Consider the following 17,177-nt stretch of genomic DNA (forward strand, 5'->3'; position numbering starts at 1 on the left):
TCAAGGACAGACACTGGGAGTCGTAGTCCACACTATTATATTCTCAGCAATGACTGGGAAGAAGAACTCCGCCGGGGCCGGGGTTAGGACCGGGCAGCAGCTGGGGGCAGGCGGGCAAGGCTCTCACTGCGGCACTGCGGGGGAGGAGAGAGAGAGAGGCGGTGGGGGGGGGGGCTCCGCGCATGACCAGCAGGGGGCGCCCGGTGCCGCCCGCGGTCACTGCCCTCTGGTTCCCAGGGTGGGGGTGGGGACAGTCAAAGGGGCGGCAGAATGGGAGAAGTGGGGTCGGCCTGGAGGAGCGGGGCTGGGGGCGGGGGCTGCAGGAGGCCGGGTCGGCCATGACTAGGCGGAGGCCGCGGCCCATTGGTCCAGCAGCCAGCTCTGGGGCGGGGGCGCCCTCACCTCGGACGTCCAGCCTGCACTCGGCCAGCGCCTCCCCCAGCTCGTTGAAGGCGCGGCAGGAGTAGGTGCCCGCGTCGAAGGGCGAGGGCCGGCGGATGTTGAGCGTCAGCACCCCCTGGTGGTTGGTCATCAGGAACTTGGGGTCCTCATGGATCTCCACCTTGTTCTTCATCCAGACCACCTTGGGCTGTCGGGGGAGGGGGCGTCACGGGGCACGCAGGGCCCGGGCACCGGCAGAGTGGGGCGACCCTGCTGGCCCGGGGCGCCTGCCACTGGCCACCCCGCCTCCCAGGCAGCGGTGGGGGCCCCCGCGGCCCCTCGTCCAGTTCTGAGCTCTCAGGTCAGCTCCTGGCCCCTGCTGCTCACACCACAGCGCCCCCGTGGGTGACTTCACGGCCCCCACTGACCCCTTCACCCAGCATGGAGGAAACCCAGGGCAATGTCGAAGGGACACAGGGGAGCTGGGCGCTGAATGAATGAGTGAGGTGAAGGAACGGAGTGAATGAATGGGTTTCTGGCTCTGGGAGCCCTGCCGAGCTGCACAGCCCCGGGGCCACAGCCAACCGGCAGCCGCGGACTTTGCGTGAGCAAATGTTCACGGCCCGCGTTCCAATAAAACTTTATCGGGAGGGGAAGCAAGTGGCAGGCGGACTTGCCCCACAGGCGGTCCCGGGAGCTCCGGCTGCAGCGCCCACAGCGCACCTGCCTGTCCGACCCCGCACTGTGACGGCCTGCCAGGGGCTGGGCGCTTGTCTGGGGAGAGCGACAAGGGCGGGACCCAGAGCCGCGGGGTGCGCAGAGACCGGGCCGGCCGCTCTCCCCACCCGCCCAGGGCCGGCCTCCCCGCACCTTCGGGTGGCCCCGCACGGCGCAGTTGAGGGCGGCGGCGTAGCCGGCCACCACCACGCGGTCAATCAGGGGCGTCAGGAACTTGGGCGGCGACCGGAAGTCGTGCTCCTTGTACTCAAACGGCTTGAAGGTGATGCCTGGGGGACGGAGGAGGGGTGACCGCACGCTCCGGGCCCGGCAGGGGGCGGGGGCAGGGGCAGGGGGTGGGAGCTGGGGGCAGGGGCGGGGAGCTGGGGGCGGGGCGGGAGCTGGGAGGGGGCGGGAGCTGGGAGGGGGCGAGGGCAGGAGCAGGGGGCGGGAGCTGGGGGCGGGGGCAGGGTCCGCCCGCCGCCGCACCTGTCTTGAGGATGTGCGCCGTGTTCTTGGAGACGCCGGGCGAGTCGCTGAGGCCGCAGATGTTCTCGGTGTACACGCGGAAGTAGTACTCGTTGCCCACGATGAGGTCGGACACGGTGCAGCTGGTGTGGCGGTTGTGCTCGTACACCGTGAACCACTCCTGGCGCCGGCGGGGGAGAAGCGGGGCCGCGAGCGCTAGGAGACCGCGCTGCCCGCCCGCCCGCCGCCCCGGACTCCCGCGCGCCGCCCGCCCCGCACTCCCGCGCGCCACCCGCCCGCCCCGGACTCCCGCGCACCATGGTCTTCTTGTCCGCCTTCTGCACCAAGTACCCGGTGATCTCGCTGTTGCCGTTGTCCTTGGGCGGCTGCCACTCCACCAGCGCGTTCGTGCCCCACACCTCCTTCACCATCACGTTCTCCGCCGGTCCTGCCTTCTCTGCAAGGGTCCGGGCGTCGAGCGCCGTCCAGCGCCAGCCCCGGCCCTAACATCCTCGGGGCCTCCCTCGCCCGGCGGGCCACGCCCACCGAGGCCACGCCCCTAAGAGGACCCACCCTAGGCCACGCCACGCCCTAACTTCCTCTGGGGCCACCCTCGTCCCCGCGGGCAACGCACGTGGGGCTTGCTGAGAGGACCCGCCCCGAGACGGCGCCCCACCAAGGCCACGCCACCGAAAGGACCCGCCCTAGACTGCACCCCGCGATGGCCCACCCCTAGACCACGCCCTGAGAGGCTCCACCCCCACCGAGACAAGGCCCAATGGAGGCCCCACCGCCCTGACCACGCCCCGAGAGGCCCCGCCCCCACCGAGACCAGGCCCAGTGGAGGCCCCGCCCCGCTGCTCACCCACGACGCGGATGCGGACGGTGGCCGTGTCTTTCATGTTCTCGATCTGCACGCTCAGCTCGTACTCGCCCGAGTCGGAGCGCGCCGCCTCGCGCACGAAGAACACCGTGTCGAAGTCGCTGGTGCGCACGTGCACGCGGGAGGTGTCCACGGGGGCCCCGCCCTTGGTCCACACCACCTGGGGCCGGGGCTTTCCCTGCGGGGAGGGCGGCAGGGGTTGTGGCGCTGCAGCCGCGCGGGGCGGGCGGGGCGGGGCCCGGAGCAGCGCGCACCTGGAAGGGGATGACCAGGTTGATGTGTTCTCCCACTTTGCGCACGTAGGTCTGGCGGAGATGCCGGGGGAGCCGGATCTTGGGCTGCTCTGGGGGCCCGACACAGAGAGGGGACGTCCGGTGACCACCAGGCGGTCTGGGCGGCCCCGTGGATACCCCCAGGGGGGCGGGGGCGGGGTCACTCACCCACGATCTCCCGGATGGTGACCGGCTGGACCAGGGTGGCCGGCTCGCTGCGGCCGGCGATGTTGACGCCGATGACGCGGAAGAGGATCTTGGCTCCAGTCGGGAGGCCCTTGACGGTGAAGCCGCAGCGCTCCACCGGCTCCTTGTTGGCCGGGATCCACTCGTCAGCTGCGGGAGAGCAGCCACAGGGCGGCCTCGCGGCCTGGCTCCCAGCCCCCCGCGCCCCCCGCATTCCCGGCCACAGCAGCAGCAGAGGTGCCTCGGCCTCCGTGCTGTTGTCCCCATTTCAGGGATGCGGAAGACTGAGGCTGACAGGTGCAGGGGGGCTGCTAAGAGCACACAGCTGGAGGAGGCGGACCGGGGCAGGGAGAGTGGCTCCGTGTGGGGGTGCAGTGGGAGGAGCGGGGGGGGGTGTCTGGGGCGGCAGTCGGAGCTGTCAGATTCCTGCCTCTGGTTCACGGGTGTCTGTGACGCGGGTTCACGCCGGCGAGCCAACGTGGGCAGAGCGAACCCAGACAGCCCCAGCTCTGCCCCGGCTCCGGGAGGGTCCCCCCACCCCGCCTCTCCATGCACCGCCCCCTGCCGGCACCACTGACCCTGCAGGCAGAGGACGCTGCTGGCCCAAGGTCACCAAGTTAGAAAGCGCGGGGGCAGGAGCGGAGCCCACAGCCGCCTGACCGGGAGGCCCGGGCTGTGGTGTCCAGGTGACCGCGGCGGTCCTGCCCGGGTCCGAGACATCTCCGCAGCTGGGGCCCTGCGCCCGGCATGCAGTCGGCACTCAATGAATGGTCGGTGGAGGACGGCGGGCGGGTTCAGTGTGTGGGCGGACAGGGAGGGAGGCGACAGACAGATGTCCGGGGGGAGGAAAGATGGCCGTGAAGACACAGATGTGTGGGTGAGAACCCATTACTGGATGGACAGAGGGCTGGGTGGCCCAGGGCAGTGTCTGATGGGTGGACGAACGGATGGGCAGGCGTGCGAGGGGAATGTTAGTTGGGCGTGTAAACGCATAGAAGCAGGGAATGGTGGATGGGTGACGAGTGATCGCAGCAGACAGGGCAGGTGCAGGGCAGGGAGGAAGAGAGGACACGCTGGTCACTGGGCGCCTGGCCCCGCCCCCTGTCCCCGGGCTCCGCCCCCGGGCCCGCCTCCAGCCCCAGGGCCACTCACAGCCTTCCACGCAGTACTCCACCAGGTAGCCGTCAATGCCACCGGCCCCGATCCGGTCCGGGGGCCTCCACTTGAGGGTCGTGGTGGTGTCGGTCACATCCTCCACCGTCAGGTGCTGGGGGGCACTCGTGGGAGCTGTGAGGCGGGGGGGGGTCAGGGGTCAGTCTGGTGGGTCAGAGGTCACCGAGAGCAGCCAGTCCAGGGTCGCTGGGTCGGGGGCGGTCAGGATGGGAGTGGGGAGCCCGGGCTCGGAAGTCCAGTCTGTGGGGCCAGCTCAGAGGGTGCGGGTGGGGGGCCGAGGGGCGTTACCGATGGGCATGAAGGGCTTGGTGTTCATGCTGGGCTGGGAGACGCCGATGGCGTTGACGGCGAACACCCGCATCTCGTAGAGGATGCCCTCGATCATCTTGGTGGACTCGTAGGTGGTCTCCGTGAAGACCTCGAAGTTGAGCTTCATCCAGCGCTGAGAGCCCTTCTTCTTCCTCTCCAGGAGGTACCCTGCGGGCCCCGGCAGGGAGAGCAGCGGTTGCCGCCGAGCCAGTGCGAGAGGCCGAGACGCTCGGGGGCCCCGGCGCGCTCAGGGGCTGCCGTCCCAGGGTCAGGAATCCAGGGGGAACCAGAGGCTGCAGGAGACCCCCGGCCAGGGCCACAGGGACAGACCAGGAGGCAGGGGAGGGGTGGAGGCGAAGTGGGAGGGCGCACTCGGTCACTCACCGGTGACCGGCTGCCCCCCGTCGTACTTGGGAGGATCCCAGACAAGGATGGCCCAATCCTCTCCGACGGAGGTGACCCGCACAGCCTCCGGGGGGTCTGGGACATCTGGTGGGGGTAGGGTGGGATGGGCGGGAGGAGAGTCAGATGGCCCCCCGCGGCCTCGGGGAGCCAGCCCCCGCCCCGTGCCCTCGGCCTAGCTGCTCACCCACAACCCTCAACATGACGGTGGCCACGTCCTCGCCCGCCGGGTTGGTGACCTTGATGGTGTAGCGGCCCTCGTCCCCCCGCTCCGCACTCTCGATCACGAAGCTGCTGCTGTCGGGCCGCTGCTCGATGCGGACCCTGCCCTCGGTGACGGTGAACACCTGGACAGAGCACCAGGGCCTTGCCGGAGCTGAGCGCACCCCTGCTCAACCCCCCCCCCAGGGCGCCCCTGCGTGGAACAGGGCCCCGCGCGGGCCCAAGATGCTCTCCAGACCCCGGATTCAGCCCCCGCATTGCCCACCCGGGATTCAACACGCCACCCGATCTCACGCCCAAGATGTGGCGAGATTGCTCCCGGCGCCAGCCATGTTTTATATCCTTACTCATCCCTTAGGGACTGTCACCCTTGGGCAACGTCTTCCAGGAAGCGTTCCTGGCTGCCCCCAGACAATAGTGGCGTCTCGGTGGTCCCATCCCCCGGGACTGTGGCTGGGCACGTCTGCCTCTGTCCAAGAGTGCAGGCTCTTGGAGCAGGGGCTGCGTCTGCTTCACGGCTGCCCCTTCAATGCCGCACGTCGGGCCAGGCATGGAGGGGGCCTCAGGGGACGTTTGCGGAGTGGATGAGTGAGTGAACAGTGCACTGAGTCTGCATTTCACAGAGGCAGGGAGAAGACATGGAAGACTGGCTTCTCCCAGGGCCTAGGGCGAGCAAGGGGAAAGCATGGGCAGATGGGCAGGCGGGTGTGTGGACAGGTGGGTGGATGCATGGATGGCTGGATGGCTGGATGGGTGGGTGGATGGATAATGATGGATGGGTGGATGATGGGTGGGTGGATGGATGATGGGTGGATGGATGGATGATGGATGGATGGATGGGTGGATGATGGATGGTGGGTGGGTGGATGGATGATGATGGATGGGTGGATGGATGGATGGGTGGGTGGATGGTGGATGGGTGGGTGGATGGATGGATGGGTGGGTGGGTGGATGGGTGGGTGGATGGGTGGATGGATGGATGGATGGATGGGTGGATGGATGGATGGGTGGATGGATGGATGGATGGATGGGTGGATGGATGGATGGGTGGATGGATGGATGGGTGGGTGGATGGATGGATGGGTGGATGGATGGATGGGTGGGTGGATGGTGGATGGGTGGATGGATGGGTGGATGGGTGGATGGGTGGATGGATGGATGGATGGATGGGTGGATGGATGGATGGGTGGATGGATGGATGGATGGGTGGGTGGATGGTGGATGGGTGGATGGATGGATGGGTGGGTGGATGGGTGGATGGATGGGTGGATGGATGGATGGGTGGGTAGATGGATGGATGGGTGGGTGGATGGATGGATGGATGGGTGGATGGGTGGATGGATGGATGGGTGGGTGGGTGGATGGATGGATGGGTGGATGGATGGACAGGTAGATGGATGGGTGGATGGATGGGTGGGTGGATGGATGGGTGGGTGGGTGGACATGTGGACCAGGAGGCTTCTGAATATATACAGGAAGTTAGATAGATAAAGAATGTATAGGTGGGTGGGTAACGGACTGACTGACGGGCACATGGACAACTGGACGAGTGACGGGATGGATGGATGAGTTCCTGGGTGGCTGCACAGGCTGACTGACAGGTGAGCCCACTCGGTGGGAGCGCCCACCACCTGCTGGACCGACACCAGGTGATGCACAGAGCTGAGAAAGAGAAGGACCCCGGCCCGGGGAGCCAGCCCACCTCATCTCCCTTCATCCAGGTGGCCACAGGAGGGGGCTCCCCTGTGATGGACACGTCCAGCCTCAGCTTGTTCCCAGCCACGACCACGATGGCGTTATCTGAGGTCTTCCCGGAGCAGTCCAGGTGGATCTTCGGTGGCTCTGGAGGCAGAGGGGACGGGGGGACGTGGCGGTGGATGACAGGTGGATGACCCCCTGAGCCCCCCCAAGGAGCCAGTTCCAGCAGCAGCGCAGGCCCGGAGTGGCACCCCAGCCCTCCTCCCGCTGCCCCCGGCTGAGCAGCAGGACCTGGGCCCCTACCTTGCTTGGGCACGTACTCCACCTTGATCTCTGCAAGGCCAAGACTTCCGGTCAGGTGTGCGCCCCTCACCCCACCTCCACAAGGTGCTGGCAGGCACCCTGGGAACGAGGGACGGGGACGCCAGGGGGAGGTTTCGGGCCCATGAGCCACCCACCCCTCTCCACGGGGACCTCCTCAGCTCGGACAGCACGTCTGTCTCCCTCCAGGCTCTCATCGACTCCGCCCTCCGCCCCAGACACTCGCTGTCACCCTCTCTGCACGACGAGGGACCCTGGGTCTAGGGGGAGGCGCCTGGGGGTCCTGCAGCCCCCGGGGGACGAAGGGGCATCTTCACCCAGGAAGTTGAGCTTGGCCGACAGGGACAGGGCATAGCCGTCGGGCACAAAGGTGTAGTCGCCCTCATCCTCCGGCCGCACGTCGTCAATCACCAGCTTGTGGAACCTGCACGTGGGGGGCAGGGCAGGGATGGCGCGGGGCCCGCACGGGACGCTCTGCCACGCCCACTTTGGTCCAGGCCTTTGGGACTTCGCAGCCTCAGACAGAACCCCACTTCCTAGCTGTGCAACCTAGGGCCAGTCACCTGACCCCTCTGTGCCTGCGTGTCTCCATCTTTGCGACAGGGGTGAGGTCACCAGCGGCCATGCCGGGGTGAGTCCCACGGGTCTGCAGAGCCGCTGGCCCAGAACCCAGCTCACAGCAAGTGCCCACATCACACGGAGGTCACGGGGCGGCACGGGCACGATGGCCAGGAACACGCAGGGGAGGGCGTGGAAGTGGCGGCTGCAGCGGCGGGGGTCCCACCCCACCTCCTCTGCTTTCCCTGGCTGCCCCTCCCCCTGGGGTAGCCTGTTCCCCAGCGTGGCCACAGGAGCCCCTCACCCCTGACTGCACCCTTGCAATGGGATCTCATAGCATCCCCCACCCCCTGAGCATCCGCCGGCCTGGGGCTGACACCGGGACAGAGGTGACCCGGGACAGTCCCCAGGCTAAGCCACAGAGGGCTTGCTCCTTCACGTCTCTCTGGGACCTCTGCTTTGGCCAGGCTCGCCTGCTGCGGGACCAGAGCGGCTGCCACTTAGGGCCAGAGAGCCCTCTCACTGGCCGCAGGGACACTGCACTGCTGCCTGAGCAGCCCCGACCCACCTGCTGTGGACAGAATCCACTCCTCGTCTTTCCGAGTGGCAATTCAGTTGCATTTGTCTCTGGCACTCAAACCATGCTCCCTGTGCAGCCACGCCCCTATCCCGCGACCACGCCCCCTGAAGCCACGCCCCACACCGGCAGTCATGCCCCCAGCCAGGACCATCTGAAGCCACGCCCACCAGACAGCCACACCCTGGCCCCGCCCCCGCCCTGCGGTCACGCCCCTCGGCTCACCGCCCCACGTGGGAGATGGTGATCCTCTTGCTGGGCCGCACTTCCACCCCGTTCTTGTACCACTTGCCCGTCACCTTCTCGTCCGACACCTCGCACTTGAACATGGCCTGCTCCGAGGCCTTGACCGTGAGGTCCGCGATGTCCTGCAGCACCTCCAGCTGTTTCTCTGGCGGAGGAGGGAAACGGGGGACCCCTCAGTCCGGAGTGCGCCAGGCTGTCACGGGGAGAGAGGCAGCAGGCGAGGAGGCCCCGTGGGAAGTGGACATGGCCCTGAGGAGCCCCGGGGCGGTGGGGGTGGGGCTGAGAGGGGCACAGCAGAGGGGCGGGGGGGGGGCTGTGCAGGCTGCGCTGGCTGGGCGAGGACCCGTGCCGCGGGTGTGCGCATGTGTGACGGGCAGAGCTGTCGCCAGGGGCACAGGCACAAACCACAGCACCCAGAGGCCTGGGCCAGCTCAGGGCATCCCGCGGGGCGGGGCGGGGCGGGGCGGAGCAGCCAGACGCAGGGGACGCTGTGAAGAGGCCTGGCCAGGCCCGGCAGGGGCACTCCCGGGGCGGGGCCGGTACCTTCCACGATGAGCTCAGCCTCGCACTGGCCGCCGTTGGTCATGACCTGGTAGTGACCCCGGTCCTCCAGGTTCACCTCCGAGTAGATGAGGATGTGCCGTTTCCCGTCCTTCTTGAAGCGGTAGTTGGACTTGAAGGAGCCCTCGCGTGTCAGCTCCACACCGTCCTTCATCCTGGGCGGGGGGGGAGTGCAAGGGGCGGGGCGCAGGCCGTCACCTCCTCCAGGAAGCCACCCCTGACCTCTTGAGTCCCTTCCTCCCACTGGAAAGCTGGTAGAGCACCCATCACTGCCCCTTGCACACCCACGCCAAGACAGGCCTTCTGCGTTTACTGGTGTCTGTCACACCGACCGCCGGCACACCCACCGCCGACGGAGGCAGGTGCCATGCTACTCTTACTTCCTCTCTAATATGCAGACGAGTGGAACTGCGCAACAGGGGCCCACCAAGTATGTGCTGGTGGGTGGACAGAGGAACGGACGGATAGGCAGGGGTGGGTGGTGGGGGAGTGGATGGATGGGAGGGTGGATGAATGAACGGATAGATGGGTGGGTGGATGGGTGGACCAAGGGATGAATAATCGGTCGGATGGTTGAACAAATGTTTAACAAAACAGCAGAGATCAGGAATCGGGCCCTGAGGAGGATGGGTGGATGGGTGTCAAGTTCTAGCGCGAGGCCATGGCTACCAGGACAGAACCAGAGAGGCGGAGGTCTCCGGGGATGACCGGGAACGGCCAGGACTCTCCCAGGGTGTCCCGGGGTCCAAGGCCAGAGCTGAGGGAGAGCGGGGCTGATGGTGACAGGCACTCACCACATGACCTGGGCACCTTCTTCCGACACCTCCACCGACATTTCCACCCGGTCGCCCACAAACACCTGCTGGTCCTCCAGTGGGGTGACGATCAGGACGGGCGGCTCTGCGGGCGGGGGCGGGAGGGCGGTGGCTGCAGGCCCGCTGGGCAGCCCGGGCCCCGGCCTCGCAGGCCTCCTCCGCAGCCCGCGCCCCGGCCTTGCTGCGGCCGCGGCCCCGCCTCACCTTTAACGAAGAGCTCCGTGAAGCATTTCTCGTCGTTGACCACCACCTCGTAGGCGGCGTCGTCGGCCAGCGTGCACTTGTTGATGGTGAGGATCCGCTTCTTGCCCACGTTCTCAAACACATACCTAGTACAAAGGTCTCGCCTCAGCCCAGACACGGGGCACGGGGCGTCGGCCCAGCCCTGGCACACGTCCACCCGGCCGTTCTGAGGCCACGTCTGGAGGCCGTTATTGGAGGAACCACCGTGGACACGCCCCCTGTCGCCCACGGCCACCGTCCCCTTCTACCAGGGTCGCACAGCTCCCACCTGGAGAACTACATTTCCCAGTCTCCTTTGCGGCCAGGCCAGACCGGGCCTGCAGCAGGGACCGTGGAATGCAGTAGGCGTGAGCTCATAAACCCTAGGTCTTGCTTGCTCTGGACACCTCCATCCCTTCTCCTGCCACCAGGAACATGGATGCGCCCGCGACCCGGATGTAATAATACGAATAAGGACAATGCCCCGGGACCGTCCAGTGGAGCAACTTAACCTGTCCCTTAAGCAACGTAACTTTTGATGTCACCCAAAGGGTTCACTGCGTGACATTCAGAAAACATGGCCAAGGGGAGGAGGAGTCCCACGCCTCATCCACCATCGTCCCACCCAAGGGCCCACGCCCTGGATCTAACCCCTCCGTCTAGACCCGTGCAGGTGTGCCCTGCGCAGAACAGGAGCAGGGAGTGAGCTCGTCCCGGGGGGGGCCGTGCCAGGTCAGGGCGGCGCCAGACGGTCTAGCCGCTGTCCATCCGGGGGCTAGGCCAGCTAGTGCCGCACTCGCGTGCCCACCCCCGCCCACCACTCCCCCATGGCGGGCACAGAGCCCGCCTGCTGGGGGCTTTGCATTTGCGTCTCCGTCGTCTGTGCGTCTGTGCGCCGGGTGGGCGCCTGCGCTTTTGGCACAGCCGGGGGAGTGCCCTCCGCGGGTGAGGGGCGGGGAGCGGGGGCCCAGTCCAGGGTGCCCGGTGTGTGTGCGCGCGCGCATGCGCACACCTACTTGAGGCTCGGCTTGATCTCCTGGCCGTTCTTGAACCACTTGAGCGGCAGGTCGGGGTCACTGATCTCCACCACCAGCTTCACCTTGTTGCCGCGGTCCACCTGGTAGGCGGGGTCCAGCTTCTTGGTGAAGGCTGTGGGTGGAGCAGGCGGGCGGTCAGCAGCGCGCGGGGCCTCCCTCCCTCCCTCGGCGGCGGGGCGGGGCGGGGCTGACCTGCGCTCTTCTTGACCTCGACCTTGGCCTTCTTGAGCCGCTTCAGCATGCCGCGCAGGTCGGTGATGCCGTACTGGAAGGCGATGCGCTCGTACTCGCTCTTCTTGGCCCCCTTCAGGAGCTCCCAGATCTCCGGGGGGATGCCCAGGTCATCGTCGTCCTTCTTCTTCTTCTTCTCCTCCTCCACCACCTCCCTGAGGGCCGCGGCAGGGGGAGAGGAGGTGGGGGTCTCCGTCCGCCCGCCCCGCCAGCCCGCGGGCTGTGCCGCTCTGCCAAGGCCCCATCTCTCTCTCTCTCTCTCCCGCCCACACGGCCATCGCCCCCGGCTCCGCCAGGGCCCGGACCGGCCGGCCTCCTCCCTTCTTTCAGCTCCCATCTCGTCCCTGCTCGCGGCTCCCCCACACCTCCCTGTGCCCTCAGCGGAACCCCCAGCTCAGCCTGGAACTCACGGCCTCGCCTACTGCCCCAGCACGACACCCACCACCATCCGAACCCGGCCCTGGCCTCTCCTGGCCGCCCAGGCCCTCTCCTGCCTCCCGGCCTCACACAGAACCCTCCCTCTCCCGATGGAACTCCTCTTCATACTGCAAAACCTACTGCCAACGTTCCCTTCTCCAGGAAGCCCTACGGGGGCTCCCCCAGGCCCCTCCGATCACCCCAAGCAGTCTCCACTTTGACCCTGGCTGTTGGACCGGACCCAGGTTCCCGGGGCAATGAGGCACTCAACATCCTGGACCCAGACCGCTGTCCGTCCCCTGGTCTCAGCCCCAGAGCCCGGTGGACAGGAGGCCACAGAGGGTGTTGGGTGATGAGTGAGTGGGGGTTAGTGCAGGTGGATCTTCGGGGAAACAAGGGGAGGAAGGGGAACAGAGAGAGAATGGATGAGTGGGGGCTCGAGACAGTGAGTGCCTTCTGTACTGAGCAGCAGGTGGATGAGATACTGGGGGGCTACACTGATGGGTGTCGGGGCAAGGGGTGGACAGGGCGGCCGCGGGGGGTTAGCAAATGTTGATGAAGACGGCCGGGGAAGCAGTGGGCTGCCCGGAGATAGACTGAGGGCTCTGTCAGAAAACGGGGTGGCCGGGGGCGTGGTTATCGAAAGAGGTGAAGGAGTAAGGGCCGGAGAGGTGGACCGGACGGTCGTGAGCAAGCGAGGGGACAAGCGTTTCGCTGGACAACGTGGAACTGGCGCTCTTCAACCATTCGACGTACAGGTCGTTGGTCTCAGGGAGTCGGATCTAACAGGAAGCTATGAGTAGGTGGGCGTGGCGTCGAGAGGGCGTGGCAGCGAAAGGGCGTGGCGTGGCAGTGAGAGGGCGTGGCGGAGGGGCGGGGCAGTGAGAGGGCGTGGCAGTGAGAGGGCGTGGCAGTGAGAGGGCGTGGCGGAGGGGCGTGGCGGGGGCGGGGCAGTGAGAGGGCGTGGTGGAGGGGCGGGGCAGTGAGAGGGCATGGTGGAGGGGCGTGGCAGTGAGAGGGCGTGGCGGAGGGGGCGTGGCGGCGGAGGGCGTGGTGGAGGGGCGTGGCGGCGGGGGCGTGGCGGTGAGAGGGCGTGGCAGCGAGAGGGTGCCACCCACTGACAGAGGAACGCCTGGCTACACGGCCAGGGGGAGGAGCACATGGATGATGGAGACCCAGGTGCAGACGGGAAGGCGGACGCTGGGCAGCGGAGGTGGACGGATGCTGCCTCTGTGAGCGGGCGAGTGGCCGCCCGGAGCGCGTGGGCACGGGGGGTGGTGAGTTCACGAGGGCGGTGGAGTGGAATGGAGAGCCAGGGTGGGCAGGCGGGAAGACGGGGGTAGCTGAGGGGCTCTGGGGTGCAGGCGTGGTGAGTGGGTGAGTGGCTGGGCGCGTGAGTGAGGAGGTGAGCTGGACCCCCGGTAGGAAGGGGAGCGGACGAGAGGATGCGGGGTTTGGGGTGAGCGGGCAGCAGGCTGGGGGGGCTGTGGGTAGAATATGGGGTCCCTTTACCTAACAACAAACACAGAAAAAGGACACGGGCTGGAAGGGGGCGAGCAGGCAGTCCCGGGTGGCCGCGGGGCCCCTCCCTCCCGCGCCCCGGGCTCACCTCTTCTTGAGCAGGCCGCTGAAGTCCAGCTCGCCGGCTCCGTCCGGCTTCGCATCGCCCCTGCGGCCACAGAGAGGGCATGGGGACCAGGTGGTGCCACCCCGTCGGCCTCGCCCTGGGTCCCCACGCCCTGCCCTCCCCACGCAACCTCCCTTCTCCCACATCTCCCCCAACACACACCAAGGTCCTTGGCGCCAGGGCGGGGCCGGGGCCACTTACGCACGCTTGAAGCTTTCCAGGCTCTGTCCAGCGGAGTCTTGACGGGGCGCTGGGGAGGGGATGGGAAGGGAGGGTGAGCTCCTCTCCAGGCCTGTGCAGCCTCCACTCCCCCACCCCGGGACCAGCACGGCCTCTCCCCAGGCCTGCCCAGCCTCGGCTCCCAGACTGGCTCACGCCCGTCTCCCTGGCAGTGCCCCTCCCAGGCCTGGGCGGTCTCATTCCCCCACCCTCCACACCTGGCTACAGCACCCCCCCCCCCCGCCCAGCCCACACACCATTGCTCTAAACCTGGACATTGTCCTGTCCCAAGCCCTTAACCTGGACCTCCTCCCAGCGGGAGTCTCCCTAACCCACCTCCTACACCTCCCCACCACACCCCAGAACCTGCACACTCGCACTCCCAAGTCCGAGCCTGGAGCTCCACTCCCCACCGGCGACCACCGGTGCCCGACACCTGCACCTGCCCGCAGCCCGCGCCTGAGCCCGCCCACCGGCGCACCCTCCACGTCGATGTTGAAGGAGCAGCTGTCACACACGTCCTTGGCTTTCACCTCCAGGCGGTAGTCCCCGCGGTCGCCCAGCACCACCTTGCCGATGTGCAGCTCCAGCGAGTAGACCTGGAGACGGGGGCGGGGCGAGGGGGTGCACGCGCCCGCCCCAGGGCCCTCTGTAACCACCTCCAAGGCCGGTTCACGCCCCAACACCCGCCCGGGCCTGACTCTCTTCACACCTGCCTGGCAGCATCTGAGGGCACTGCCCCTGCCCACCCAGCGTGGCCGCCCCCACCCCGCCGGCCGCCCTCCGCAGGGCCTCACATTGCTGGCTGCGTCATGGGTCTCCTTGAAGGAGAACCGGGCCCCACTCTTGCTGCCCAGCTCCAGCCATTTCCCCTTGAACCACTTGATGGTCGGCTTGGCCGGAAGCTCCTTCCCGTTCAGCTTGGCCATGATGACCGCGTCCTTTCCTGGGGGGGGGGGGGAGGGCGGGGGCTGGGCAGGAACTCCAGACCCTCCAGGCATAGCAGACCCCCGCCTCCTCCCTCAGACACAGGGTCCAGCCCCAGCCTCCTCCCTCAGCCCCAGGGGTCCAGCCCCAGCCCCTCCTCCCTCAGCCCCAGGGGTCAGCCCCAGCCCCTCCTCCCTCAGCCCCAGGGGTCCAGCCTGGCCCCTCCTCCCTCAGACCCAGGGGTCCAGCCCCAGCCTCCTCCCTCAGACCCAGGGGTCAGCCCCAGCCCCTCCTCCCTCAGACCCATGGGTCAGCCCCCGCCCCTCCTCCCTCAGACCCAGGGGTCCAGCCCCCGCCCCTCCTCCCTCAGACCCAGGGGTCAGCCCCAGCCCCTCCTCCCTCAGACCCATGGGTCAGCCCCAGCCCCTCCTCCCTCAGACCCAGGGGTCCAGCCCCTGCCCCTCCTCCCTCAGACCCAGGGGTCAGCCCCAGCCCCTCCTCCCTCAGACCCAGGGGTCCAGCCCCCGCCCCTCCTCCCTCAGACCCATGGGTCAGCCCCCGCCCCTCCTCCCTCAGACACAGGGGTCAGCCCCAGCCCCTCCTCCCTCAGCCCCAGGGGTCAGCCCCAGCCCCTCCTCCCTCAGACACAGGGGTCCAGCCTGGCCCCTCCTCCCTCAGACCCAGGGGTCAGCCCCAGCCCTCCCCCCCAGGCCCCTCACCAGTCTCCACGGATACGGAGTCCGGCTTCTTCAGGAAAATCCCCGTGGGCTCCTCGGCCGTGGGGGACTGGTCCTCGGGCGGGGCTTCTGTTTGGAGACAGCATCGGGAAGTCTGCACAGGCTGGGGCGGCGCTCCCCGGATGCTGGGAGCAGGGGAGGAGCGGGCCAGCCCCGGTGCCCTGTGGGGGCAGCGGCCGGGCAGGGTGCGGGGGGGGGACGGGCGCCAGGTGTCCCGGGCAGAGGGAGCGTCACCTCACCTTTGGGGGGCTCTGCAGCAGCCTCCTTGGGGGGCTCTTCTTTGGGGGCATCTTTGCCTTTGGGGGCCTTCTTGGCCGCTGTGCGGGAGGGGCCGACACAGGTGAGTGGCGCCTCCCCCCAGACCCAGGCGGCCTGCCCCCCCCCCCCCGGCCTAGGTGTAAATTTATCTCTAATCACGAGAGCCTCCGGGGTCAGGTTTCCCTCAGCCCAGGCCACCGGGCCCTGACCTTTTGGGTACTGGGGGTATAATTAGCTCTCCCCCAGGGGCCGGAAACTGGACACCTGCTGACCACAGCATCCTTCACCTGCCCTGCCCGCTGGCTGGGGCCCACCTAGTGTAGACCGCCCCATGCCGCGGGAGACATGCCCGCCCCAAGAAGAGCCCCCCGCCTTGCACAAAAGGGACATGGACCAGGCCTGGCCCTCTGCTTCCTGTACAGGAAGCCCCAACTCCCGCACAAGAGAGCAGTCCTGTTCTCCGCGGACGGGAGCCCCTGACCCACGGCCACGCGCGCCCCCGCCCGTACCCCACGGGGGAAGTCCCAGGCTACAGAACCCTTAGTCATGGGAGCAGCCCAGCCCCCAGCAAGAGCCACACACGGGCAGCACCGCCGCCGCTAAACAGGCAGAGACCCCGCCCCACACGAAGACCCCTCCTCACGCGTCCTCCCAGCCGCTCTGGGGAAGGGCCCCCCAGCAGCCACCTGGCTTTGCCTCAGGCATGTCGCCGGCCACTCCTCAGACGGACAGATGCGGCTGAGTCCACCAGGCCCTGGGAGGACAGGTGGGCCCCTGAGGGGCGCTCTTTAAGCAGTCCTGAAACTCCCAGGAGGCTCCGGGAGGCCCGGGCTCGGCGCCCCACATTCCCCCAGCATATTCGGAAAGGCGACAAGTAACAGCTGGACGGGGAGATGGCCACCCGCCACCCCCAGGAGGAGGGGCTGACAGGCACCTGCGTCCGGGGAGGGGGCCGGGGCTGGACCCCGGGTCTGAGGGAGGAGGGCTGGGCCTGGACCCTGGGCCTGAGGGAGGAGGGCCTGGACTCCCAGGTCTGAGGGAGGAGGGCTGGGCCTGGACCCCGGGCCTGAGGGAGGAGGGTCTGGACCCCAGGTCTGAGGGAGGAGGGCTGGGCCTGGACCCCCAGATCTGAGGGAGGAGGGCTGAGCCTGGACCCCCAGATCTGAGGGAGGAGGGCCTGGACCCCCAGGCCTGAAGGAGGAGGGCTGGGCCTGGACCCCCTGGTCTGAGGGAGGAGGGCTGGGCCTGGACCCCCGGGCCTGAGGGCTGAGGGCTGGGGCTGGACCCCTGGGTCTGAGGGAGGAGGGGCCAGGTTGGACTTCTGGGTCTGAGGGAGGAGGGGCTGGGTTGGACTCCTGTGTCTGAGGGAGGAGGGGCTAGAGGTGCAGACCCCTGGTCTGAGGGAGGAGGGCCGTGGCTGCACTCCTGGGTCTGAGGGAGGGGGGCTGAACGCCACGGTGGAGGGAGCAGGAAGAGGCAGGGCAGGGGTCTAAAGTGGGTGAGGGCTTCTAGCCAGGACCCTGGCATGGAGGAGGCGGGGACAGGCAGCCTGGGAGCCATTCTTAAGTTTCTGCAAGTCAGGAGTTTTCAGGAAACCAGAGCCGGGAGGGAGGGTCCGGTTTCCCAGCGCAGACCAGGAGGCTGGAGGGAGGGGGGCTGGTGCCCCCAGGAAGGGCACCGGGGCTCAGGGACCCGAGAGTCGCAATCCTGGGC

General features: G+C 68.0%; 1 protein-coding gene across 1 annotated transcript; it reads right to left on the minus strand.

Moving 5' to 3' along the window:
* Positions 1–20: 20 nt before the first annotated feature.
* Positions 21–16,754, minus strand: MYBPC2 (myosin binding protein C2). Its single transcript, XM_070062998.1, has 28 exons — positions 16,151–16,754; positions 15,446–15,523; positions 15,189–15,275; positions 14,340–14,488; positions 14,024–14,141; positions 13,525–13,573; positions 13,306–13,365; positions 11,241–11,434; positions 11,028–11,160; positions 9,994–10,118; positions 9,769–9,874; positions 8,957–9,129; positions 8,393–8,558; positions 7,350–7,456; positions 7,015–7,044; positions 6,716–6,855; positions 4,979–5,138; positions 4,774–4,878; positions 4,369–4,557; positions 4,060–4,194; positions 2,890–3,057; positions 2,704–2,792; positions 2,432–2,627; positions 1,884–2,023; positions 1,588–1,747; positions 1,252–1,388; positions 403–589; positions 21–134 (listed from the first exon to the last, which is right to left on the minus strand). Exons 1-28 carry the CDS (start codon positions 16,167–16,169, stop codon positions 124–126), a joined length of 3,411 nt encoding a protein of 1,136 aa, XP_069919099.1. The 5' UTR covers positions 16,170–16,754; the 3' UTR covers positions 21–123.
* Positions 16,755–17,177: the final 423 nt, after the last annotated feature.

Source organism: Oryctolagus cuniculus, chromosome 18 (genome assembly GCF_964237555.1).
Source record: "Oryctolagus cuniculus chromosome 18, mOryCun1.1, whole genome shotgun sequence".
NCBI classification, from domain to species: Eukaryota; Metazoa; Chordata; class Mammalia; order Lagomorpha; family Leporidae; genus Oryctolagus; species Oryctolagus cuniculus.